Raw genomic sequence first — 27,227 nt, forward strand, 5'->3', positions numbered from 1 at the left:
CCTGCATCAAGGACCAAGTCATTTTACCTCCAGGTACATATGCCTGCACAGAAAGATACCCATGTACACATACATGCACCCTCACACCATTTTAACACCTCCAAACAATGTCACTTCCTTAGGGTATCCAGCAGCACAGAAATCCTCTTAACTATCCACAGCCCCAGCCTGTGCAAAAGGCTCCCTCAGATTCTAAATAAGACCTCTCCCAGCAGCCAACCACTGTGCTGCAGAGACTTTGGAGCCTGCAGTACCTCCAGCAACAGAAACACCAGCTGCCCTTGTTTCTCTCCAGGGTTTCTATCTCCTCTTCTCTCTAAGACCCTTTTCTGAGACACATACTTTAACAGCTTTTTTTTTTTTTTTTTTTTTTTTTTTGCCTTTCCTATAAAACATGAAGATGCCTTCTTGTCTACAGTCCGGCTTCTTATGGATAAAATACAGATGCTCAGTACAAACTTGGCAGCCCAAATTGAACAGGTCTCTTGTTGGCCTGCCTCTGCCTCCCACCCCCACTAAGCGGACAGAGAAAACAACGCATGCTTAGGCCTGTGTTTTGAAAGGGTGTGTAGAGACAAGAGTCCAGGAGAAAATGGCTTATTTCTTTACTTCTGACGTTAAAAAGCTGGTGCTCTATGCCTAACCAGTGTCTGCACAGGTCACCTGGAAGGCTCCCAGTCACCTCCTCGACACATCACTGTGGCTTTTCTAGGCGGGTGGAGCTGATGCCTAGGACAATTGTCTCTCCCCTTCCAGGGAGTCCAGGGAGCCAACAGATTCTAGGGTCCTCTGTTCATTTCTTTCCTCCAAGAGAGCCCCACAAAATGACCCCTTCCCTTGCTAGGGAAGCAGTCCAGCACCCCTCTTTATTAGTGAGTGCATCCAAACAACCAGGTCCCCACTTGTCCAGAAGAGTCAGGAAGACTTGGCAGTCTCAGGCATATCTTGCAACACTCGACTAACTGCTTCCCTTATTACCCTATCTCCTCTCCTCTGCCTTTGTATCTAATCATGACCACTGACTCTAAGTTTGATGCTGTAGATACTGAAAATCAGAGATACCAACAGACAGCAGCAGGGGAGACAGCCTGAGCCGACCACAGGACTCTCATGCTCCAAACCACAAACAAGACAGCAGAGCCCCACATGCGAAGAAGCCCCTATGCCAGCTCACTTCACTAAAGGGATGAGGTAGAGCATGTACTTATTTTTCAGACTTATGAATCACCTGGCTTTCTCATATCTATCTGATTGCACACATGTGCACACCCACCCACACCCACACACCCCACACACATATACATGCACACACACACACACACACACACACACACATACATACACACATCAGATCCATTTCCTAAGTGGCTGGGATTTTCTTGGGTCTTGGGTCTGATTTCCTTCTGTCCTCTTATTTGAAATCTAATTTCCACATCACTACAATTTGTTTTTTTGCCTCCAAGTATATCTGAGACACTGTCTTAGGTCCTCGTTTCTTTAGGGAAACTGAGGCTGCAAAAACAGATCATTTCCATGCCACACAAATGCACCCCACCCTATCACAGCCCCAGTTCCATATAGACAGCCTTTTTCATTCAGTGGGAAATTCTGGACTTGGGGTTCCTTCCACCCATACTGACACTGCCTGCTGAAGAAGTGCCAGACACACTTCCAACTTCAGGAGGAGTTCCAAACCTCCTAGGAACCTAGTAGATCCCTGCGTTTACAATCCCTGCGGAGATGCAGGCTGAGAATCTTTGCAGCATGCCTAAAACCACTGTCTAACAAAGCCATGGCCTCTTGGCTTCCTCATAGTCCACCAGAAAAACACACCACAGAAGGGATGGCCCCCAGACCCAAGAGCAGCCCCACTCAGCGTCTCACCATTCCATCCAATGTCTATTCGCCCTTGTTAATTTCTTTCTCTTTTTCTTTATCTTTTCCTCAACCTGAAACCATGAGCTATGAGTCAGAGCTGGATCGTTAGATTTTACAGCTTCCACACACATCCACCTACTCGCATAGGGGGAAAGAAGTATTGACTTGCAACTTTGCCTGAGACCAGAATCCTCTAAAAAGAAAAAAGGGGAGGGGTCGGGAGAATTGCTTCAAGAAAGTTTTCTCTGCATCTCTACTGGGGGATGCCCCCTTCATTTTTTTCTCTCCTGCCTGAGCTACAATCCCTGGCAGAGAAGCCAGGCTGAGCTTGGCGCCGATGGCTGTAGGCTTCTCTGAGTTGGCTTTTGAGAAGGAGACGAGCTCGTGTTCTTTAAACATCAAAACATAATTAAAGTTCTTCGTCTGGGAGGGAGGCTAAAGCACATTTCTAGCACACGGGGGCACGTGGGCTGAAGTGCTGAGGCATGCTCTTAACGCAGCAGTTTTCATTAACGCTTGCTACAGAACACCCTCAGAAGGATGTGGAGTCATTACTCCACTTAGCAGTCCCAGAGTTACAACTCATAACGAATTAATTTGCATTAATGTGGACTTCACGTGTCCTTCCCTGGGTACGCCATTGCTGATTCCTCCGGCTCCATACGACTGACGTGACAGTAACACAGCGCCTCTTATCTCACTTTCTAAAACAAACAAACCCACCCCCAAGACCCGCACGGATCCTCCCCACAATTTTTTTCAACATTTTTTTACTAATATATTTAGTGCATCATAATTGGCCCAGCACGGGGGTGGGGGTGAACCTAGTTATCTTCTCAGTAAATATTTATAGCATCACTCTTTCCCATTCATTGTGCATTTTCTTAGAGGATCTCACCGTAGCCTACATCTGCAATTCATCGACTTTACAATTTACCACATGTTGGGATGGGAGAGGTCTGAGCTCCATTTGAATCACTACGCAAATATGCAAGTGATTTATCGGTTTTAAACTGGAGACTGCAAGAGAGGGACTCCGCTTTCCTGACTATTACTTCTTCTGGCAGACCATGAACAATTACAGTTCGTACTAATTAAGCTCTGTAAATGTGCCGGGCCCTGCTAATGCCTAGCAGGCTTCACATTTATTTTCATGATGCCAAACTTTGGCAGGCCACTGTTAACCCCTTCAGAGCTGATATTTATTACTAATAGCCATGTCTCTCTCCACCCCACCCCCACCCCCCACCCCATTCCCCCACTGCAGCCTGAACTGTCTGGGGCCACTTCACCTAAAGGGCTGAATTACCCACACAAAATCAGATGTGCCTAAGGAAGAAAACCCTATCCTGGGAAAAGTGAAGAACACCGTGCCTGATAACCCCTTCAAAGATCCCACAGCCCAGTCTTTGTAATGAGCTGTTAAGGGATTCACATATCCCTAAGGGCTAGTAAGTTTCTGCATTCCATTGATTAGAAAATAAAACCTATCAGCCAGAGTCTTTAAGTTTGGGTTGGATTGGAGGAAAAGTGTTTGCCTAGAAATGGTAGAGCCACGGCTTGCCTTGTGCTGCTCAACAGTCCTCTCACTTCTAACCCAATACACACAAACACACACACAAACACACACACACACACACACACACACACACACACAGAGAGAGAGAGAGAGAGAGAGAGAGAGAGAGAGAGAGAGAGAGAGAGAAGCAGCACCAACAGCCCAATGTGGCCTACTTTGCCAAACGTCCACCAAAACAAACCACTCTTTAAAACTAAGTTAGAAACCTCTCTCACAGCTGGGTCTGGACCTCAGATAACGCCCCAGCCAGACTCAAAATCTCCAGATGCTTGGTGAGGAACTGATAGGAAACATATTGGCCGCCAGATAGAGCACTGTGTTAAGTCAGGACTGCAGCAGTCTCTAGCCCCAAAGCAAAGCCACACAGCATACAGGTTTAAGGGTCCCTCTCACTGTCCTCCTGACCCTCCAGAAGTCATTCCTGGTGGAGGCCCGCCTTCTCCTCTCCTGCACCTCCTCTAATACTTTGAGACCTTTCTTCCGCACCTCTGGCTGGATACAACTGCCACAGGTCAGTGTGCACCCCCCCCCCCCCCCCGCCATGCTGCTACCTCACGGGGAGCCTGGTTTTTGTTTTGCTTTGCTGCCAGCCCATTACATTGTCTTCCTTCTCTGTACCTCCCCTCCCCTTAAGCCTTCGTGTCATCTACAGCACTGTGCAATGCGTACAGTTCTTCCTCTAGCTCAGTGGAACATCTTTTAAATTAAAGTACATTTTCCCATATCGGGTTTCTTTAAGTATTGTGGGAAATATGCACAATATAGGCAAAAAGAGAGGGGGGATTAGGAAAGGAAGGGGGGTTGGTGGGGGGAGCCAGAAGAAAAGGAGAAAGATGCAAACACCCCAAGCAATTTTGCTTTTGAAAGGGCATTAGAGTGGAGGCCCCTGAATCCCCATCCCTCAGAGTTCTCTTTATAAATGTGTAACAACAGCCTAGAGGAGTGAACAGGTCCACTGCCAAGAGAAGGAGATGCCTTTCTCAGTCAACTGGGACTGCAGAGATGTAAGGTAGAGGAGTGCGGGGGGGGGCAGCTTTTGCGATGCACACCCCCATCTCATTGTTTATAATTAGTGAGAGAAATCTGAGCCACTGCCAATGTCTGCGAACCTTGAATATCATAAGGGTAACGTGGCGTCAAATATCTTAACATTCATAAGTGTTATGGGCTGCAAATAAAGCCTGTGGATTTATGACTCGGAGGGACTTGCCAGCAAAGGACTGGAGCACGTTTCTTTCAGAGGGCTATTGAGGTGCAAGTTTGTCTTTGGTTGTAAAATTAACCATTTCCTTCACAGACATGCTCCATTATAAATCTGAGTTGAAGATTTACTTACATGGATGCCAATATCTACTTCCTCAATAAGCTTACACACACACACACACACACACACACACACTCCAAAACAAAACAATGGAGAATCTTGTTGCAAAATGTTGAAATGTGTCGGCAACATTATAAATGTAGTCAAAAATATCACCAAATTCCTCCTACCAAGACTAAGAGGCTAACACCCACCTCCTCGGAAGCTTACTTATTTGGCAAGTCTGAGATTATTTTTTTAAGGGAGTAAATCATTCCCTGTCTAACCTCCTCCCTGCCCCCAATACAATGTCATCTACTTCCTGTGCAGGAGAAAGCATCTGCTAAATTCAGGTTGTCCCATGCTTAACTGCCAATAAACCAACTTCCACATAACTTCCAGACAGCTGGGGGAAAAGGTCCTCGGGAGTTTTTAGTCACGGTCCTAAACACACATCCACACAAAAATTTGCAGCTGTCCTTTCTCGGCAGTGCATTTCAGTGGGATTCAGGAGGCCTGTTGAGTAAGCAACATCTGACAAGATCCTCTCAGAAACCTTCTCCTCTGCCCACCGTGCCTGTGCTGTGCCAGGAAGGTCTGCGCACTTCCCAGACAGGGTCTGGCTCCAGTTTCTGTGCACCTACCTGAGCATTGTGGGATGTGAGGACATGCTCAGATCTTGAAAAAAAAAAAAAAACTTCTACCCTAATCTTGAAAAGCACAGCCTCTGGTATAAGAATTAGATGTCAGTCCTCTAGCACTTTCTCTAACGTACCCCTCCCCCTTTTAATGTCACACAGAATCACAGCCTTCCTTGGCCTCTAACAGAGCACAGCATTCTTGGTGTTACTCTGGGAAACCTTCCTGTAACTTTTCCACAGCTTGCTAAGAAACAGAAAGGTAGCCAACAGCCAGTGGCAACTCCTCTGAGAGAGAGAAAAACTGGGGTGCACAACCCCAGACAAGAACCAACGTGGTTGTTCTCAAAATCTTTTAGACATCTAAGGTAGAGCACTGCTGTCAAAGCAGGAGCAAAGTCCCCCAAACCAATTCTCCTAGATGAGCCTTTTAGACTCCCAACGGCTACACGTGTTTCTGGGGCTTCAGGAAACCATAGCATCCACACACTGTAAAGCACTAGTATGTTAAATTTATAATCATTAAAATATGACTTACTGGCTGAAGGCTGAGCCCAGACATTAAACCCTAACTTATGAAGATTAGCACAGAAGACTTGCTGCGGAGATTAAAATCTAAGCATGTCTGCCACAAATATTTCTGAAGGAGAGGAAAACAATTAGCATAAATACTAACGAAGGCTGGGAGCACCTGTTCTTCTTCAAGGCGATAAGCATTTTATTGTTCTCTATTTAAAATGTAATGACCTGTGTAATTACTGTAATATTACATTGTTATGGAGGGGCTTGGAATGTCACACTTTGAAGTGTTGTCAAAACAATCAGGGCTGAAGGTAGGGGGTGGGAAGACAACAGGGAAGGTCCAACATTAACCCTTCACACACCAGGGTCTCAATCTTTTGTGTCAGGAAGGATTATGTTGTTTGAGTGAGGTGAAAACATTTCCAGGCAAGCCAGAAAAAAAAAGTTGCCGGGCTATAGAAAGCCGCCTCCTCCATGACTAGGCTCCCTCTTGGTTTCCTGCTCCATTCCAAGTTCAAACATGAACTCAAGATGCTGCTCACTTGTCTGCCCAACCCAGGTAGCCAGCAGCCCCACCAAAAAGCAAACAACCGCGGTGGAGGAAGCTGAGGAGAGCACCCTAAACCCAACTCCCTCACCTCACAGGCAGCGCACCGCAGCGCCTGCCTCCGCGGCTTCTTGCATGCTAGAAGCGGAAAAAAGAAAAGTAAAAGTGCCCCTCCTGTCAACTTCAATACTGTTAGCGTAGTCTCTGGAGCCCAAGCATGACCAAAGCCCTAACACTGGCACCTCCAGCCCTTTCCCATCTGCTCGGTTAGACTTCTTCTCCTTCATGTTATTTTTCTATCTGAATGTATCCTTTCCAACGAGCCATTTTCTATTAATGTATCAAAGATTATAAATTCATGTTCTGAGGAAATCTTTGTCCTTCTAAAGTAAAAATCATTACTATCAGGCCTTTATGGCTTCTCCAGCAATTAAAAGATTGTTCCAGAGATGATGTGTTACTCGTCAAAAGCCGATTTCATGACACTTCTTAATTCTTTACATTCTTAAGCAGAAAAGCAGAAACCAGGGATGCGGAGAGTCTTAGCCGGTCCTGTTCATAAGTAACAGGAAACAGGGCAAAAAGCACCCCAGCCAGGGGGAATGAAGACAATGAAAGAGCTTACCCCTAATTTGTCTTTACAACTTACACTCAAAACCAGACCTATGGAGCCCTGAAAACGTCAGACCCGGGCCGCTGGCTTGCATGTAGGGTCCACCCGGGGCTGTATGGAATCTGGAATTGCAAGCTAGCCCTAGCGACCAAAGGCGTCTAGAGGGACACACATGCCCGCCTCGCAGCTCCTTGCCAAGACGTCTTCACTCAGCAGCCTAAATAAATAACCTCAATTTTGGAGCACACAGCTTAACCCCGGTAACGAGTAAGAGGAGGCAGTGGGCCCAGGGATGTCTGCTAATGTTCCACACGCAAACGCTAACATAACAGCCTCCCGGTTTCAGAAACGCTTTCTCAGACTCAATCTGATGTCACCGCACAGGGCCACCCGCTAGGTCCACAATTAAATAACTAGACGCTGTCTCTTCCTACAAAGGCCACAAAGGGAGCTTCAGGTTGGGAACCGTCCTCGTCTCCCCGGGAAATCATTTATTTGCCTTTAACAATTTCCCTGTTTCCTAATTACAGCACAACACAACGGTGTGAGTTTGGAGCGGTGGTGTGGCAAGATCGCCAGCGGTCACGGACATGCAGTTTGAAAAGGGCCAAGAAAGCCAACAAGCGTGCCATCAGAGCTCAATATTCAGATGGCCTTTCGCGTGGCTAAGTGGATTTTTAAATAATGCGAAGGAGGTCTGCGTTCTACAAAGAAGTGGAGGAAGGGAGGAGGAAACTCCCAGGATTACTCCGGAATGTTGCTGGGTCCAGTTTGCTAACACGCCGGTTCTTTAAGATCCCATCAGTTACCAAGAAAAATACCAGGCGCTGCTTCAGAGGCGGCTCAACAGCCTCCGGAAAGCGCGGCCCTACTGGACGAGTCGGACTGTACCTCCGTCCCGGCTTCCGAGGAAGCCACGGGCGCTGGGGAGGGGGCGTGATTCTTTCTTTCCGAGGCATTTTAAAAAACAATTACCGGTCTAGCGTGCTTTTGCCTTTCTACCAGAGCCCGGGGGGCGGGGGCGGGGGGAAACAAGTCAAACCTGATAGTTAATATTTTAATGCTTAAAAACACTTGTAGATCTGACTGATCCAAGCCCAGCACTGCTCAATAGTGGCCATATTATTTCACATTGCCACCTTGAATAAACGAAAAAAGAAAAGCAAAACTAGTGAGTGTAAACACGAGGTAGGGACCGCGGCCAGAGGTGCAAAGTGACAACCCCGGGAAGCTGGGCACTAACGCGCCTTGTGTGTCGAGAGCTTCGCAATCCAGGCTTTTTAGGGGGGAAAGGGGGGAGGCAGGGGACAGTGTGAGGGAAGAGGGCAGAGGCCCCGGGGGAGGGGACGAGCAGAACAAATGTCTGCGGTGAGTGCCAGAGGTGCGCCGCAGGGAGCGCCCGGGGAGCCTGGCACCCCGCTCTGCCCTGGGCCCCACAAAGTTGAGTGGCCGATCCCCAGAAAGGGAGGCATACCCAAACTCCCACAGCTCCTTGAAAGTGTTCGCTCTAGCCTCTGCCTCCGCCCCAGGGGCCCACAGGGAAAAGAAGGCCTCCACACCCCATCCAAAGACACCAAATTTCCTTTGACACAAAAGTCCACTCAACAGGCCATCCTGACTACACACAAATCCAGAAGCCCGGCCACACGGGCCTCCCCACCACGCGCGGCTCTTAGCTAGCAGCGTGGGGCAGCTAAGCCCTGCCGGGTATGCAGAGAAAAAGCACGCCCAGGGCCCCCGGGCCTGCGAGGGGACCAAGCCTGGCAAGTGTGACCTTCCCCTGGAAGAAGGGGCCAAGAGGCCCTCGAGCCTGCGATCGCCACTAGAAAGCTAAAATGACTGGCTGGGGCCAGAGCCGGGCGCTTCCGCAGGGCCGAGGCTGCGCGCTCAGCACGGCGGCTCCTGGAGCTAAAGGCACCGGGAACCCGCGCGGCCCTGCCGGGCCTCCCAGCCAGCAGCCAAGGGGTTAACCTGGGGAAAGCCCAAGACGCAAGGAAGAGGGAAGGAAGAGAGGGAGAAGAAAGAGCCACAGAGCCCTCTTCCCAGGGACAAGAAACAAACACCACCAGCAAGGGGGAGGGGGAAATCAGAGCTTAAAAAAAAAGAAAGAAAGAAAAAGAAAAGAGAAAGAAAAATTAAAAGTTCAGATTGGCACCCCAACAGAACCCTGCCTGAGGAAAAAAAAAAAGGCTCCCCGAATCGCGAGGCAAGCACAAGAAAAGCCAGAACATGGCGAAGCGCAAACAAACCCAGTCCACAAAAGGCAGAGAAAAAGTTTGGAGAGTTCGGGCCGCGAGGGGGGGAGGGGAGGGGGGGAGGGGCGGGGCGGGGGAGGGGCAGGGCATGCGGGGCCGGCAGGCGGGCAGGGCGGGGAGCGCGGTGGCACTTACGGTTCGGGCGGTGGGCGAGAGCGATCCGTTGGGGAGGTAGGGGCTCGTCAGGTCTGGGATCATGATGAAGGGGTAGCCGGGATACGGTGGCCCCTTAAAGAGCCCTCCATCTTGCCTCTTGGCCGCTAACATGGCGGGGCGGCGGAGGGGACGGCGGCGGCCGCGCGGCGCGGGAGAGAGCGGGAGAAACTTTTTAGCAAGTGTCCCCCGGAGGGCCCGCGCGCGTCCCCGGGGCCCGGCCGGCGCGGGAACTCGGGTAGGGTGGGTAAGGAGTGGGGCGAGGGCACCCGCCAGGCCGACCCCGGGGAGGGGGGAACGCGATCGCGCGGTTTTGGGGGCGCGCGGGGCGCACTCACCTTCTTCCAAACTTTCCCGGGATTTATCTCGGAAACTTTCGGAGCGAGGCGGAGGCCGTCTTTCCGCCTTCCCGGAGGGGCGAGGTGGGGAGAGCGAGGGGCGATAGCCAAGCCCAGGGGGTGCGGGGAGGGAGGGTCGGCGGAGAAAGGGGTGCAGAAAAACACGGTTACAAGTTTTCGCAGCCAGCAGCCCGGGCCACAGTCTGCGCCGCCCGCAAGCCCGACCCGCCTCGCCTCGCCCTCCAGCCCCGCTCTCCTGGCCCGGGAACCGGCTGGAGCCACCCGCCAGCCCGAGGGGCTCTTCCTACCTCGGAATCGGAGGAGCTGTTTTGATTCGTCTCTGATTCATTGACCAGCGAGGACTTGACATCGGCTAAATCCCTCTCCGCCGAGGAGTTCTCCGAGTTCTTCTCCTCCTGCTCGCCTTCGTCTTTGAAGGAGATCAGTTCGTCGTTAGCGCCTAGGTCATCTCCTCCACCGCCGTTCAGCTGCGGCATTTTTTTCACCCACCAGCAGCAATTTTGGAAGAAAAATGAAGAAGGAAGAAAAGCAAAAAAAAAAAAAAAAAGTTTTGCAAGTCCCCCCCAAAAATACTGCAAGAAAAAGACGAGTCCAAGGTTAACTTTTTTTCCTGCTTTGGGGTCTTTCTCTCCTGGGGAGGGGAAAAGAGGGAGGAGGGGAGGGGAAGGGGGGAGATCTTCTGCACGCGTGAGTTTGAGTTTCTTTTTTTCTCTCGTTCCCAAGGATCCGATCAATGTGCAAAAAAAAAAATAATAATAAATAAAAAAGGGGGGTAAAAAAAAAAAACAACAACAACAAGAAGTCAGATATAAGAGCAAAGGGGGGGGGAAGCCGAAGACACCGAAGGAGCTCGTGCCGCTCGGATTTGAGTGAGTTGAAGTTAGACTGAGCTTTTCAGTTCAAAGGCGGCGCTGATTGACAGATAGAAAAAGGGGGATCGAAATCCGGAGGAACGGAGTAGTCTGGGAGCGGAGATTATTGACAGGGCGAGAGGAACACACTCGCCTTAATGAGATGCCAGGGGGCGGGGCCTCCCCGGTGACGTGTGCATAAATAAACAGCCGGGGTGGGCGGGGCGGGGGTGGCCAACAATGATCCTTTGGGCGCCGGGAGAGGGAGCGGGGCGGGCCGGGGCCGCGGGAGGCGCGCGGGGTGCGGCCTGTGCGCAGCGTGCGAGCCCAGCGCCCGGACGGTGCGGGCCTCGCTCCTGGAGGGGGCGGGTTCCGAAAGACAATGCGGACCCAGAGAGGAGGGGAAAGGGGTGGCAACCCAGTCCGGAATCTGAGCCGGAGAAGGCGGAAGGAAAGCCCACTTTGGGGGCGGGGATGGGGAGAGGCCCAGAAAAAGTGTTAGCCAGAAGTCCTGAAGATGAGGTCCTGGAGGGGAGGACTATGGGACATAGGGACGGGGCGCTCAGTGGTTAAGACCCCGATGAGATCAGCCGCACTGGGGCGGGAAAAGACACGACTGGTCCAAAAGAAGGCTCACTTTTACTCTTGAGAGACCAGGGGAAGCAGAGAGGCTTGGCCATCCACAGCGAGGATAAGCCACAACGGCTCCCCTCCCTTTTTTGTTTAATGACAGTGAATCACGTCATTGAATGTAAAGTCCCACCAAGTTAAACATGCCAAGGAGGCGTTTTACCCAAGAAAAATACTATAGCTTTGTCTGGAGTATTAAAAATATTCTTAAAGAAAATATAAAGTTCTGTTTGTTTGTTTGTTTGTTTGTTTGTTTTAAACTGACTTTGTAAGTAGGAAGTGATGTTGGATCCAAGTCCTTTCCGACTTTGGAGGTGAAATGTTTGGGCGTTAACAGCTCCAGGGAAAATAAAAGTGAAAGTTCGCCAAGCCCTGGGGATGAGTAGGGCTGGAGTTTGTCTCCAAGAGGGTCTGAGATGAAATGCCCTGAGGCTCTAGATGTTGAGGGACCTGACAGGAGACAGTCACCAAAGCTGACCTGGAAGCCCTTGGGGAAGAGGTGGGCAGCCTAGGGGTTGAGACAGCCTAGGTGTTTGTTGCTTGTTAGGCTCCAGTGAGGGCAAACTGATTTGCTATGAAATGGTGAAGAAAATTATGTTAAAGAAGAAAGTCGGGATCCCCAAACCGTGTTACAGCATGGTGGACTCAGAAAAGCCTTTTCCTTACAAATATCCAAAGTGGACTGGGACGTCCAATGGGGGAAAAGGAAGAAAAAATCGGAAAGAAAATAATGAATAAATAGGAACTGGCAACTACCATTAGGTGCGATGTTATTCTGGGGTCCACAGATTATTAAAGTAACCCGCCCTCTCGTTTAATAAGCTCACCTGTTGTAGGCTTCCAATATTTAGAGAATTTGGGGTTTCAACGAAACTGTTCTACAGGATAAGGGCTCAGAAAGAAGAAAGCGGAAAACAACGATCCTGTGATTCACAAGGCCAAAGAATTCCCCTGCACTGGAAAAAATATATATATACCAAGCACATTTGCACACTAAAGCAGAAGATGCAGACAAAATAAGGATGGGGTGGGGGAGGTGAGTGAAAACACCATCCCACCTCCCAACTTTCATATTCATCAGAAAACCAGTGAAGGGAGAGAGAAAGAGCCTGGAAAAAAAGAAAAGCAAAACCAATGTGTACATTTCATCGGACGGATTGCGTGGGACACAAAGCGGAGGGCTAATTAGTCTCAGCAGGTAGGACTAACCTTCAGACTTCATAAATAAATAAGACAGCGCAGTGTCTAAGAGGGAGAGCAGAGACAGAACGGGAATATTTCAGACACCAAGTGAAAACAAGAAGCCCGACCGGCAGCCCAGTCTTGAGTGCGTTCCCAGACGACTGAGCAGTCCCCTTCCTGGGTCTTTGCACTGGGCGCCTTTAGAGCGCACATCTAACCCAACACCTGGCTGTTTGGCTAGGTGTGTAATGGAGCTGGAAGCTTCACACACTTGCTAATTGCCACCTGAATACATCTTGTACCCAAGTTGGTCTCTGTACAGTATAGACTATGCCAAGGCCTGTTTCAGGGATTGTTGACATAAATGAGAACACTTTTATAGTAGTAACTTTTATAACCAATTCTTCGTCCTACAGGATGAGTTTGGATTCTGTATTTTACTCTAACCCTGATCTTTTTTTTTTTTTTTTTTTTGGTTTTTTTCGAGACAGGGTTTCTCTGTGTAGCGCTGGCTGTCCTGGAACTCACTCTGTAGACCAGGCTGGCCTCGAACTCAGAAATCTGCCTGCCTCTGCCTCCCAGAGTGCTGGGATTACAGGTGTGTGCCACCACTGCCCGGCTCTAACCCTGATCTTAATCAAGTTAAATAATAGGGTCTTCTGTGTTCCTTACAGGTCTGGTCGTATGGCAAAAGCTCATGAATATACTGAATCAAAATTATTAAAGCATCGTTGTTTTTAACATACTGCATTTTATCATATGTAAATAGGATGCCAAGGGCTTTCCTTAGTGACCAATACCATCATCTGGTTTGACATGGCCTTATTTTCTCATTCAGAGGGAACCTTTGAATCTTACCTTAAATCTCCAACTTAATTAAGCAATTAAAAGCTATTCCTTGACAGTCCATATGCCACATTTAATCTCACTACTCGGTGCTATAAAAAGGCCTGGGGAGAGAAAACAGCAAGTTCTCACTGACTTCTAGACCCTTTTGTAGCCTATGGTGGTACCCAGATGGGTAGGGGAAGAGGACAGGACAGGGAATGCTACTGCAGGAAGTAATAGATAGATAGATAGATAGATAGATAGATGGATAGATAGATAGATAGATAGATAGATAGATAGATAGATAGAGATATGTGTGTGTTTATGTGTGTATATATGCAAGATATATATGCATATATATATGTATATGCACATATATGTGTATATACAAAATATATGTACAACAAAAAGCCAGGTTGGCCCACCATGTGGACCTACAGTTTATAGATTTGGCAAGAACTCTTTAAACATGAGTTGGCTCACGCCCAAGTGTTGAGATACCTTCTCTTTATGCCCTGATGACTCTTAATTTAAATGACTGAATTCTGACCAAATGGAAAAGATGCCAAAGATGCAAGAGAGAGACTGGGGTGGTCCTGATGTTGGCTTGAGCCTTGGGAAGCATTTGGATAGCCTTGTCTTTGCACGTGGGTATGGGCAAAATGGGTGGAAAGGCTGTTCTCTCATCTTTGGGAGACCCTTCCTGGGCCATCCCAGGTCCCCAACTTCCAGCCTGTCTGGCAGCCTCACTCTCTCCTCTTTACCCTCGCTCCTGGCCTTTTGGTCTTGCCCATGACCTTTCATCCACTGACTCTCTCCTACTGGGATTGTGCTAATGTTGGAAATCTATACATTGCCTTAAAATGTAGGTGGCTAAGCCTGCCAGCCATGACTCAAGTCTGTGATCAGGAAGCAGAAGCCTGATACACAGAGTGAATGATAGCACAGCCAGGTTTACATAGGAAGTGTGTCTGCATAAATAAGTAAGTAACTAGGTGGCCTGGGAGAGGGGCGTGGTTCCTAACTGTGAATGTGAAAAGATGGCTGCTGGTATGTTAATCACCCACCCTCTAGGCACTGGTAAGTGGTGGGGTGTAGTCACTGAAATACAGGAACTGTAATAGTGGATTGACCATAAGCCATGTAACCTGTGGCCTCTGTTCCACACCACCTGGGAGGGTGGTGGAGGTATGGATATTTTCTGGTGTGTTTTTTAATATTCAAAATAGCCCCATGAGTCTATAGTTTTCTCGAACACTGGAGTCATTACCAAAGATTTCACAGCACCCCAACAAAGAAGATAAGCCATGCTAAGAGGCTGGCTGTGCCTTTGGAAATACAAAAATATTTCCAGGCTTACTTCTTCTAGAAGCAGGGACTCCATGATGGTGGCAGCACTCAGCACCTACAACCCTAGACAAGAGTCTGTTCAAGTCTACTTGACATCAGCATAAGGCATTCACGAGATGTGTGTGTGTACCCTTGTGTGTAGGCATATGAGTGTGAGTGTGTGCATGTGCACTTGTATGTGCACATATGCGTTTGCTTTTGATTCTGTTCTTGTGTGGACTTCCTTTACAGATCCAGCCTGTAAGCATCCCAAGATGGGCTGTCACCCACTGAGTTGGATTTATCTTAGTAGGGAGTGTACTGACAGAGGGAAGAAAACAAAGCATCTGACAGCCTAAGGAAGCTATAAAATGGGGGAATGTTTAAAAGCCAAAGTCCTACCTCCACTGAGAGATTTTTCTGTTTGCCTTCTGTCCTGTGTATGATGAACATTCATTTGGATGTTCAGGGAAAGGAAAGCTCCTCCCTTAGCCAACACAAGAACAGACATTTGGGCTTGGGTGTAGCTTGGTTATTATAGTGCTTTTCTAGCACACAGGGAGACCTGGGTTCAACCATCGCCACTGTGTCAATCAGAAGTGGAGATTCATGCCTGTAATCCCAATGTTTAGGGGTATGGGAGGCAGTGAAAACCCAAAGTTTCAAAGTCATATTGTGCTAAATAGTGAGTTTGAGATGAATTTGAGATACATGAGACCTTACCCATAAGAGAGAGAGAGAGAGGTTAGATGGGTGGTTGGGTGAACTGATGAGAGAATAGATTAGCCCAACAACTTGAGTTCAGAGTTCAAACTCCAGAACCTACAGGCTGGATGAAGAAACCAACTCCTATGAGTTGGCCTCTGACTTCCACACATGCATCATGTCACAGGAGTGCCAACACACACACACACACACACACGCACACAAATAAATATTTTTAACTTTAAAGAATTAAGTTTTAATTTAATAATTAAGAATTATTTTAAGTTTAAAGAATCTTCAAAGACTTTTCAAGGATTCTCAGCTCTGGCAGGCGGAATTGTTGGCAGGACACAGCAGACAGGTATGCCCTCTTCTCCAGATCTCCCTGATTGCATTTGGAGCAGTGGAAAGGCCCGTGCCCTTCCCTTGAAACTGAAGGGCAGGCTTGTGTTCTATCCCTCTCCAAAGCACCTGACCTGATCACCTTGCTTCAGCTAAAAACTGGTTAAGGTAATAAAGGGGCAACAGTGCCCATGACCTAGGGGATAGTGGGGACACGTACATTTGTTAGGTGTTGTATTACCCACATTTGTAAGCAGATCATGACTGCTATAGGCATCTGTGAGGAGAGAAGCTTCCAAAAGCTATCAGTGCTCTGGAAAGAGACGCCTTTTATATCGACAAGAAGTCTGTTAGCCCTAATGGTAATAGAGTAAGACCAATAAATGAAACATTTACTGTATAACTTGCTTTATTTGGGGGTGGCGTATGATTCCTTTCTTGCCATTGCTACAAGACGCCTGTGCACTAATTTGCTCCCTAGAAATCTTGCTTGCTACAGTTACATGGCCATGACGTTTTATTGCCTGAAGCCAAGTCTGCATAAGAACTTTCTTAAGATATACTTACCCTAATGCCAGGCTACAGGAGCCAGGCTGCTTTGTACAGAGTTATTTGTGCTTCCTTGACATGCAGGGCAGAGCCTTCCTCACAACCATTGCCATAGGGTAGGTCTAAGAGTTTCTGAGCAGGGAGAGAAAGGAAGAGGAAAGTCAGAAAAAAAAGTTCTGTGGAAGTTGATCTTGCAGAATAATTGCTTGAGTGTTTAACATATAAAAATAACAATGCTTTGTTTTCCTTTTCTCTGTGAAAGTTGGGTGTGCGTTCTTGTGGGTGTGGGAGTATGTACAGGGAGGTCAAAAGTCAGCCTCAAGTGTCTTTCCTAGGCACCGTCCACGTTGGACTTGTTGTTTTTTTGTTTTGTTTGTTTGGTTTGGTTTTTGAGACAGGTCTATATTGGTCTATAACTTGCCAACCAGTCTGGGTTGGCTTTTGAGAAAGCCCTAGGGATGCCTGAACCTTCTCGATATTCTCTGCATTGGGATAACACGTCCTAATTTTTATGTGGGTTCTGGGGATTGAAACTCAGGTCCCCATGCTTGCACAGCAGATAATTAACAGATAAAACCATCTTCCCAGCTCCCCATGGGGCTTCTTTTCCTCTCCTCTATTAAAAAAAAAAAGCTTCACTGACCCCCATCTTGTACCACAGAGTAGCTTTGAATACTACATACAGTACCTACAGAAGTAGTGCCATGTTTAAAAGTGTCTTACAAACCAAAGCAACTTTCACAAAAAATGGGAGCACCCTTAAACTGAGCCAATCTTGTAAGGTAGTTTATGTGTGTCTAGGGACACAAAAGGTGAAATTTCAGAAGACCATTCCATTGTTCCCTTGTAATTTATCTAGGTGTGGGCTGACACACCTGCCTGTAGCCAAGAGCATCATGGGATGAAAGAGCTACTACATCCTAAGAGACTCCCAGACTCAGACTGTGAAGTTCCAAGGCTTCAAACCCCTAGGAATTCATGCACCGCTGACCCCCTATGTGTTCAGAGTAAGGCTGAAACCGTATGGGTTTAATCACCTAAGTGTGAATCAAAATCAACAACCTTCCCTATTGTAAAATCCCGGTTATTTCTGTTCATTCAGGATGTGTGTGGATCATGTTTCCTAATGAAGCATTCTTCCTAGCTGGGAGAGAAGAGGCAAGTGAGTGACTTTGGATCTCACTATAGACAGCAGCCTGCAGCACAAGGTTCAGTGCTGACAAAGCTTCCAGTTGACTGTCATCATAAGCAAACTCGGCTTTTTCATAGCCTGAGGGCACACTGTAAATACCCAGAGCTGGCGAAAAGGCATTAATCGTTATTCCTTAAAGATTCCCAGAGAGAGAGAGAGCAAAACTGAGTGTTTCTAATCACACACACACACACACACACACACACACACACACACACCAAGGCGCAGGCACGGGAGACACAAATGTGACAAAATGACAGAAGATTGATTCAGTTTCATTCTTTTAATTTAAAAATAAACAACAAAGATGATACACACATAAAACATTGATAGGGTCAGACATAGACTAGCACCTGCTGAAGAAACAAGGGTTCTATCCCCAACCTCACAAGGTAGAAGAAAAGAAACAAAGTAACAAATAAGTATTTAATTCCACCCAGACCTGTTACTGGAGACCTGCGCCCAAAGGCGAGAATGATGGTCCTAAAAGGGGCGTGTCCTCCCACAAAGCCATCAGAGGCAGAGAACAAATACACAAAACCCCATTTTACAGGGGAGGAAATTGAGATTCTAAGAGATTCGGTGTCCTGTAGCTGCTACTTGGCCAGACCAAGAGTGGAATTCAAGTTTCCTAACCCCTAGACTAGGTCTGCTTTGCTACTGAAACCTGGTCAAGTCAACAAAAGAATCACCCTCTTGATTTATGTAGAGAGATGGCTCGGGGATTAAAGCACGTGCTGCTCCTGCAGAGGACCCAGTTCAGGGTCTGGCATCCACCCGAGAACTCAGTTATCTGTAACTTCATTCTCCGTGGATTCAGTGCCCTCTTCTGGCTTCTGCAGGCACCAGGCACACAGGTGGTACACAAACAAAGGCATTTAAAGCATTGATACACACAAAATACATCTTTAAAAACATAAATAAATTAGTTAATTAATTAAATAAGATTGCAATAAAAGGAGAAATCAGTTATTTTAAAGCAATCCAAGACGGGCTGTGTTTTGAAGTAGTCTTGAGAGCGGTTCACCCTGACTTATGCCTCTTCTGGCATGCCCAGAGTTCTTTCTCCAGCATATCCCTGCTTCACCCCAAAGTATCACCGTGCACTACACACTGAAGTTTCTCTACACCGTCAGCCTTGGGGACAGGAGGACTCGGTGGGGGAGTTGACAGTCATCTTGTGCAGTAGCTGATGTTGAGTAGCATCTGAAATCTTACCACAGTTGACAGTGGCAGCTCTCCTCCTTTGGTGATCCTAAGGCATGCAGAGCTGGGTATGTTGATCATTGGGCAGAATGCTTACCCAGCGTGCATGAGGCCCTGGGTTAAATTCACAGCACCACATAAGGTGTGCATCGTGATACACACCTACAATGGTAGTCCCAAAGGAGCAGAAGCAAGAGACCAAGAGTTCAAGGACTACCTCAGCTACAGGGGAAGGTTGGGACTACCCTAGGCTACAGGAGACCTGTTTCAAAAAAATAAACAAACAAACAACCCCCTACACAGTTTGGGGGTGGCATTCCCCTCTGGGCTGCTATCCCTGGAAGCTTCCTGGAGAGATGTGATCCCTTTAGCCTCCATTTCCTTTCATTAACCTCCCCTCCCCCACCTCCCTCCTTTCCTTTCCAGTAGGGCTGCTCGAGGCTGGAAGCCTTGGCAGAGATTATCACATGCCTTTGAGACCCTCTCTGGGTCTTTGTGGTACCAGTGAGGCAGTTAGTAGAGAAGAGGCTGACAATTCTTTCACATTTGAGACGGTCTGGTGTAGCCCTGGCTGCCTCAATGTTACTATCCGTATGGTCCCAACTTCTGATTCCCCTCCCTCTGCTCCGCAACTGCTGGGATAGCAGCCCTACCCCAGCATACTCAGCTCAGCACATTCACTTTCTATCGGGAAGGAGCTCACCAACACTCCTTCCTCACTGGCTGGATGCGGAGGGCTACAGCAGGATGGCCTGGAGAAGACTTTTCAACCCGACCCCACCACTCCTGCTGAGGAACCATAGACTCTTCACAGGGGGCCTCACTAGCACGGTTGAAATCTTGGCTTCCCCTTTGTGACCTTGGGCCCATCCATAAATCATTTGACTCCTTCCTCTTCTATAAAGTGAAGGAAGGTGCAGTATCTACGAGTCAGTGTCATTATGACTCAGGCAATGAGCACGAAAAATTAGTAGCCTTGACCACTGGCTGTGGCTTTTCCTAGGGTGATTTCCCTTTTCCCATCCTGGCACCTGGGAGCCTGTGTTCTCACCCTGCTCCTTCCTTCTTCTGGGTAACTTAGTTTAAATGCTGCAGCTTCCTACAAGGAAAATCTAGCTATGGTCCTCTAAAGATAAGCAGGCCTTTTGCTGCGGGGATCTGATAGGATCCCTTTAAATGACAGAATTTCAGGGGAGGAGCTGCCCCTCAGAGCTGCTCCAGCAACCTCCCTTCTCTGACCCTCCAGTTAAGTCCCTCCCACTCAGTTTGAGCATAGTGCTGCTTTCCGGAGTCCCCAGGGGTCCCCCTCAATTGAATAGTCATTGGATAAGGCTCAGGCCTTCAGCAAGCTAACAGTTCCACTGAGAAACTGCTGCCACACCCCCACCCTGGCCCCAGCTTTCAAAGGGCGGCCACAGAGGAGGTGAGCTCTTGTGAGCACTAGCTTGCCTCCATCCACCAGGGAAGCAAGGAAGTCTGAGTCCCAAAGGAAGAAGGCAGCTCCAGTCCTAGTGCCCGGTGCAGGCGATTACTCCTCACTTCTCTTCTGGAATTGCTACTTTTCTCTTCTGGAATTGCTACTTTTCTCTTTTGGAATTGCTACTTTTCTCTTCTGGAATCGCTACTTTTAGAGAGAACAAGGACCCCTTTGAAAAGAATGAAGCAAGGTTTACACTGTATCAAATCTCTAGATTTGTATTTTGCATCTCCTGTTTTAGGTTGGGTGGGGCAGTACGAACCAGCATTCAGAAGGTTGAGGCAAGAGTAGGCCATATCCAAAGCCCTGAGCTACATAGCCAGACACAATCTCTCTAAAATAATAAAACAGAAACAAAAAACAAGATCAGCATGCATAAGACTTGTGATTCTTTAAGGCAAGGTGTCGGTTTTTGTTTTGTTTTGTTTTTGGAGACAGGGTCTCATGTAGTCAAGGATAACACCAAAATTCTAATTCTCCTGCCTCTACTTCCCCAGTGCCCTATAGGGCCTCCATACCTAGTTTTATGGGATACTGCAGAATGAACCCATGGCGTTATGAACACTAGGTAAACGTTCGATCAGGCATGGCACACCCTCAGTCCTTCACTGCTTCAACGTGAGAGCATTTGTTCATGTTTTTCTCACACTTATTTTTTAAGAGCGTATGTATTTAGGCATGCATACCATGGACACACATAGAGAGCAGGCAGTGGCCTACTAGAGTTAGTTCTCTTCTTCCTCCATGTGGGTCCCGGGGATTGAACTTAGGTTTGCAGGAGTGTCTTTACCCCGTGAACCTCTAGTTTATGTACATTTTAATGTGTGAAGTAATGGGTGTCACGACATTTCCATCCACACGTCATTGTCCTTAGCTCACAGTCACCCTTTATTACTTCCCCCATTCCTCCTCTTGCTGGCCCTGTTCCTTCCCCTAAATAATCTCCTATTGATTTAAGGGTGTATGTGTGTGTGTGGGGGGGGGAGGTGTGAAAAAATGGTTTCGCACACCTTTAATCACAGCGTTTGGCCTGTCTATGGAATGAGCTCCAGGACAATCAGAGCTACACCTGTCTAGAAAAACTAGGTCTAGACCCTGCCTTGAGAGATAATGTGTTACGAGTCTCTCTGAGTCAGCGCCTTTCACCTGGCACGATCATTTGCAGACTCATGGCGTCCTCCCTGAACCCTGAGCAATGAGCATCCTTCTTCTGGCCCCTAAAGCTCCCCTAGTGAGACGTCAGCTCAAAGCCTTTACTCAACTTTAAACATGGGTTGTCGTGCAACAGTGACAATGACTTAGCCGGTGAAGTTGCTCGCAACAAAGCCTGGCTATTTGAGTTTCATCTCCGGATCCATAGTAGGAGAGAGCTGACTGTGAATGTTGCCTCTGACCTCCACACTTGGGCCCGATGCGCACGCGCACACGTGTGCGTGCACGCAGACACCCCCCCCACACACACACACACAAGCGCAAACAATGAAATGTAATAAAAATGAGTTACTCTTCCTATTGAGTCGTAAGAATCCCTTTCTTGGCAAAAAGATTATTTTATGTGTGCAGAGCTGAATGTGTCTGTATGGTACATACATGCAGGTCTCCAAGGAGGCCAGAAGAAGGTATTGAATCTCCTGACCTGGAGTTGCAGGCTGGTGTGGTACTGGGAAACAAGCCCAGGCAATCCTCAAAAACCACTAAGTGCTCTTAATCTCTTAACCTTTGTTTTTTTTGAGACAAGGTCTCTCTATGTAGCCCTGGCTAACCCAGAACTTGCTATGCAGACCAAGATGACCTTGGATTCACAGAGACCCACCTGCCTCTATCTCCTGAGTTCTGGGATTAAGGGTAAACACCACTGAAGCAGGTAAGAATTCTTTTCATGGTCTACACATGAAGATCTGTGTGTTTGGGAAATATTTTCTGTGTAGTTGCTTCCTTGCGCTCATAAAGGTGCATAAGACAGAAAACCAATCTTAGCTTCCTTTGTGGCCGGTGTTGTGTGTGAAGAAATTGTTCCTGATTGCGAAGACATTTCCAGCATGACCATCTGAAAAGCAGTTTTTCCCCTCACATGCAGATTAAATAGACTAATTATGCTGTCTTTTTATTAGTTTTTAAAATCGGACCCAGTGAGATGCCAGGTCCGTTGTTACGGCAACCTTGCTCAAACCTGAAGCAGAATGAAGTTACAAACTTCTCAGCACATGCGCGCAGGTGTGAGGACCGCGGCCACAGAGAACACAGCAGGGCAGAGAAGACTCGGGATGGAAGGGGTACGCAAGTACATCTCACACCCAAGTTCAAAGTCGTGCGTGCTTCTGCTCTCACCTTCGAGTCTGTTCTAAAATCCGTTCCCCTCGCCACAGGTCTACAGACCCTATGTCCATATCCATTAGCATCACAGACTCGGAGCACCCGGCTCCCGCCAGCCCACCAAGGAATTCCGAAGCACATTCACACACACTGAGGTTGAAAACTGCAGTCTCTCTTTCCCCTGAGATCTGCCCACATCTTCACAGGGCCCACACCGACACCCACACCTATTTGGTTTTAGAGCAAGTTCTGCCTCAGAGTGGCCTCTAGGACTGAAATGGCTGCTTGCCCTCCAGCATCCAGGCTTGGCCACACCTGCGTTACTCCTTGTGGGTAGCTCCTCCCACAGGAAGTTGAAGCAGGTTGAAATCTGAATCCTTGTGAGCTGCACAGCTTTGACAAGGGAGAGCCTACTGTCATCCCAGGTAGACCCACTGCAACTTCCGTAAGACAAGGATCCCAGAGACTACCGGAAACCTTGGGGCGGGGCCAGGGAGTTGAGCCATACCTCGCTTTGCTCAGATTTATTCCACGGGTGAGGCACCCACTTGTGCAGTTGGCCTAGAGACCCCTGGAAGCTTCTCCGGACATCTACAGGGGGCTAGGAGCAGAGGACCTTGAGCTCTGCTGGGAGAGCAGATGAAGTGCACCCCCCAAGCACCCCAAGTGCTCCCAGGGCTCCTGTTTGTGCTTTAGCTTAAAAGCCCTGCAATGGTCCATGGCACTGCAGGACAGAAGGGAAAGCAAGCGTGCTCCCTTTGGAAAATAGAGATTTCCACGGTGAACTGAGGAGCTATTTAGCCCAGGCTGTCCCCAGATGCTTTCCAAAATTCCTTTACTTGCCTTTTTGTATCGCTGGGGATCAACCCCTGGGTTTTGCATGCCAGGTAATTACTCTTGCAGTACATTCAGCCCAGTATAAGCCCTGAATCTCTCTCTCTCTCTCTCTCTCTCTCTCTCTCTCACACACACACACACACACATACACACACACATACACACACACACACACTCATGGCTTGATAGGTAGATGACATACATGGCTGGATGATATTTTCTCCTATTGTGTGGCTTATCTTTTTATCCTGTTATTTTTAAACAATATTTATCTTTATTTGGCGAGTTCACTGCTCGGTAGTTATTTTCTGCTGTTTCTGGTGTTCCAGAGTCTCTTCCATGCACTGGGCAAGCACACACCACAGATGGGAAACATAGTTTTTCCCTTAATCCTTCCTTCCTTTCCTTTCCTCCCTTCTCTCTCTCTCTCTCTCTTTCTTTCTTTCTTTCTTTCTTTCTTTCTTTCTTTCTTTCTTTCTTTCTTTCTTTCTTTCTTTCTTTCCTTCCTTCCTTCCTTCCTTCCTTCCTTCCTTCCTTCCTTCCTTTTTTTGTTTTTTGGTTGTTGGTGTTTTTGTTTTGTTTTGTTTTGTTTTCAAGACAGTTTCTCTGTGTAGCCCTGGCTGTCCCAGAACTCTCTCGGTAGACCAGGCTGGTCTTGAACTCACGGAGATCCACCTGCCCTCTGCCTCTCAAGTGCTGGGACTAAAGGTGTGCACCGCCACTGTCCAGCCGTGAACTTTATTTTAATAGTAGTCCTGTTGTTGTTTGTGGTTTTATATATTTTTCTTAGTGAGGCAGTGTCTCACTAGGCTGCCTTAGAACTTGTTGTATGGTCCAAGCTATTCTCAAACTTGGATTCTTTCTGCCTCTGCCTCTCAAGTTTTCTGCCATTTTACTTACGAGCAAATGTTCTTAAACAAAGTCCAGCTCAAGAGTGTTCTTTGGTGCCTTGGCTTTGTGTGGTCAAGTTTCTCAGATCTCTGTCTAATCAATAGTCACAAGCATATCTCCTATATCTTTTTCTAGAAGGTCTGTATTTTTAGTTTAACTGTACTATTTTGGTCAGTGAGCCATTTTGAATTCTTGCAGATAGTACAAATAAAATACTAGAGCTACATGATCCACCAGACAGGTGTCTAACTATTCCATCAGCATTCGTTGACAAGATTGCAAGGTCTGCCTTGGAAAGATTTTTGGCTATAGCTATCTCAGTCTATTTCTGAACTCTCTATTTAACTCTTCCACTGATCTATGTACCTATTATAGATCACCAATATTATTGGAGACCAATATATTGTTCGTACTATTATCATTAATGTTGTTATTCAAAACAGAATCTCATATAGCCCAGGCCAGTTTGAACTCCTGATTCTCCTGCCTCTGCCTGTCAAATGCTAGGATTGCAAACATGTATCTATTTATTAGCTTAATTTATCTTGATGTTCAAGCACACAAAGTAACCACTAGTAACACAGGATAACTTATGGGAGTTGGTGCTCTCCTTCCACCTCAGAAGTCCTGGGGATTAGCCTTGGGTCTTCAGTGTTGGTAGTAAAAACCTTTACTCATTGAGCCATCTCTCTAGCCTATTTTTAACCGTGTGTGTGTGTGTGTGTGTGTGTGTGTGTGTGTGTGTGTGTATGTGTGTGTGTGTATGTGTGTGTGTAGGGTAGGATATGTGCACATTAGTGAAGATGCCCTAGAAGGCCAGAAGAGGGTATCAGGCTAGACTTACAGGCAGTTATGCATTGCCCACCTGGGTTCTGGGAACTCCTTTGCAAGAGCTATAACTGCCCTGAACAACTGATCCATTTTTCTAGTTCCTCCAATTATCTTTGTTTTTATGTTAATATACTATATATTTTAATAATACTTTTGATCATAATCTTTTTATTACCTTATTGTTGTAGCTATTTATGTTTTGTAGGCATTTATAGACAAAAGTCATTTAAAAAATATTCAGTCTGATGGTCTCTGTCTTTTAACTTGGGTATTTAAACCACTTATATTTAGTATTTAGTCTGAGTATCAACTGATTGGGTTTAAGTCTTCCTTGTTGAATTTTGTTGTTGCTATTGGGTTTTTTGTTTGGTTGATTTATTGGTTGGTTGTTTGATTTGGTTAGGTTTTGATTGTTTGTTTGTTATTGTTGTTGTTATTTGAAACAGGGTTTCTTTATATAGTTCTGGCTATCATGAAACTCTCTCAGTAGATCAGGCTGGCCTTGAACTCACAGAGGCCCATCTACCTCTGCTTCACAAGAGCTGGAATTAAAGGTGTGCACTACCACCTCCCAGATGTTGATTGGTTTTTATTTGTAATATTTTCTCTTTCTTCCTTTTTCCTTTATTTTATTCCTTTCAATTATTCAAATATTTTTACATTTTAATTATTTTGCCTTTGTTGGCTTGCTAGTTAAAATTTCATCGTTGTTGTATAATTTGGTGATTACTATAGGATTTACTTTATCATTATTAAATAAAGCAATCATATCATATATATACATACATATATGTATATATATATATATTAATACCTTTACAGTGATATAGTAATATTTTTTCTCACCCAGTCTTTTGTTGCTATAAAGTAATTTTAAAATTTTATATACTATCAATTTTATGAGCCCAATGCATTGTTTGTAGTTTTACTTAAAATAGTCAAATATCTCTGAAATATATTTACACAATGAAAGTCTGGCACTATATTTCTTTGGGTAGATGTGAATTTACAACTGATATACTTTCATTTCTGCTTGACAGGCTGCCTTTCACATTTCTTGCAATATTGGTTTTTTAAAGTTTCAGCTTCACTTGTAAGTATGAGGCCCCTGAGTTGGATCCCCGAACCCATTGTAAACAAAACAAAGCTTGTCCGTTCTTGCAATCCCATTGCAATCAAACCAGAGGCAGATAGAACCTGGTTCTCACTGGCCAGCTAACCTAGCCTACTTGATGAGGAGGTAGAGGCCCTGTCTCAAGACACAAGGTGATGGTGCCTGGGGAATGGCATTCCAGGTTCTCCTCCAGCACACAGATGCACGCATACAGCCTTCAGGGCTGGGGAGGGCGCTCTGTGGATAAAGTACTTTCTGTTCATGAGGCTGAGTTTTGTCATTAGCACCAGTAACCACAGAAAAGCAAGGTGTAGTTTCATGCATCTGTGACCCCAGCACCGGGAAACAGAACAGAGGGGTTCTGGGAGCTTGCTGGACAGGTAGATGAGACAGACTGATGAACCCCAGTTTTCAGTGTGAGACCCTACCATCTGACCTACACACACACACACACACACACACACACATACACACAGTGGCACACACACAGTGGCACACACAGTCACACATACATATACACACATGTGCACACACATACATACTCATATGTACATGTATATACACATACTTCACTTTTTATAGTAATTATTAGTTCATAGAAAAATTGAGCTGAAGGTATAGGCATTTTCTGCACGTGCTCTCACCCCATGCATACACATGCATGCATTCTTCTACAGTGGTACATTTACAACAACTGAGAAATCCACATAGGCATCCTATTCCCACCCAGATTTACTATATATCACGTGCAGCTGGTAAGGTCCTCTCTTATCCATTTTATGGACAAGCTCTTAATATGTAATCCATGCTGGCCACTATTTCATGATTCTTCTGCCTCAGTCACCCAAGGAGGGGGAGAATTCATTCTATGGGTGTGGACAAATGTGTAATATCATGTCTCTAACACTATAGACAACGTCACTGCTCTGAACATCTGGACTATGACTGCTTTCCCTTCCTTCTCTCTCAATTCCTGGAAGCTGCTGGTTCTTTCCCTTCCCTGTCTCCCTTTCCTGGGTACCAAGCAGCTGGGATGGTATAATACATGCTCCCCCACTGACTTCTTTCACTTAGGAATGTGCACCTAAGCATCTTCTATGTCT

General features: G+C 46.8%; 1 protein-coding gene across 38 annotated transcripts in view; it reads right to left on the bottom strand.

The window, feature by feature from the left end:
- The window catches only part of Tcf7l2 (transcription factor 7 like 2), a 196,218-nt gene extending 185,355 nt beyond the window's left edge, over positions 1-10,863 (bottom strand). For 9 of the 38 annotated variants that reach the window (XM_052183169.1, XM_052183133.1, XM_052183094.1 and 6 more), the window contains exons 1-3: positions 10,135-10,861; positions 9,827-9,893; positions 9,471-9,595 (exon numbers count right to left, since the gene is read on the bottom strand). In XM_052183169.1, coding sequence (XP_052039129.1) covers positions 9,471-9,595; positions 9,827-9,893; positions 10,135-10,323 — 381 coding nt within the window. In that variant the 5' untranslated portion in view covers positions 10,324-10,861. Of the gene's footprint in view, positions 1-9,470; positions 9,596-9,826; positions 9,894-10,134 lie in introns of all 38 variants that reach the window. The other 29 variants (XM_052183219.1, XM_052183185.1, XM_052183142.1 and 26 more) reach the window with 6 other exon arrangements.
- Between the last annotated feature and the right edge of the window lie 16,364 nt (positions 10,864-27,227).

Source organism: Apodemus sylvaticus, chromosome 1 (genome assembly GCF_947179515.1).
Source record: "Apodemus sylvaticus chromosome 1, mApoSyl1.1, whole genome shotgun sequence".
Lineage (NCBI taxonomy): Eukaryota > Metazoa > Chordata > Mammalia > Rodentia > Muridae > Apodemus > Apodemus sylvaticus.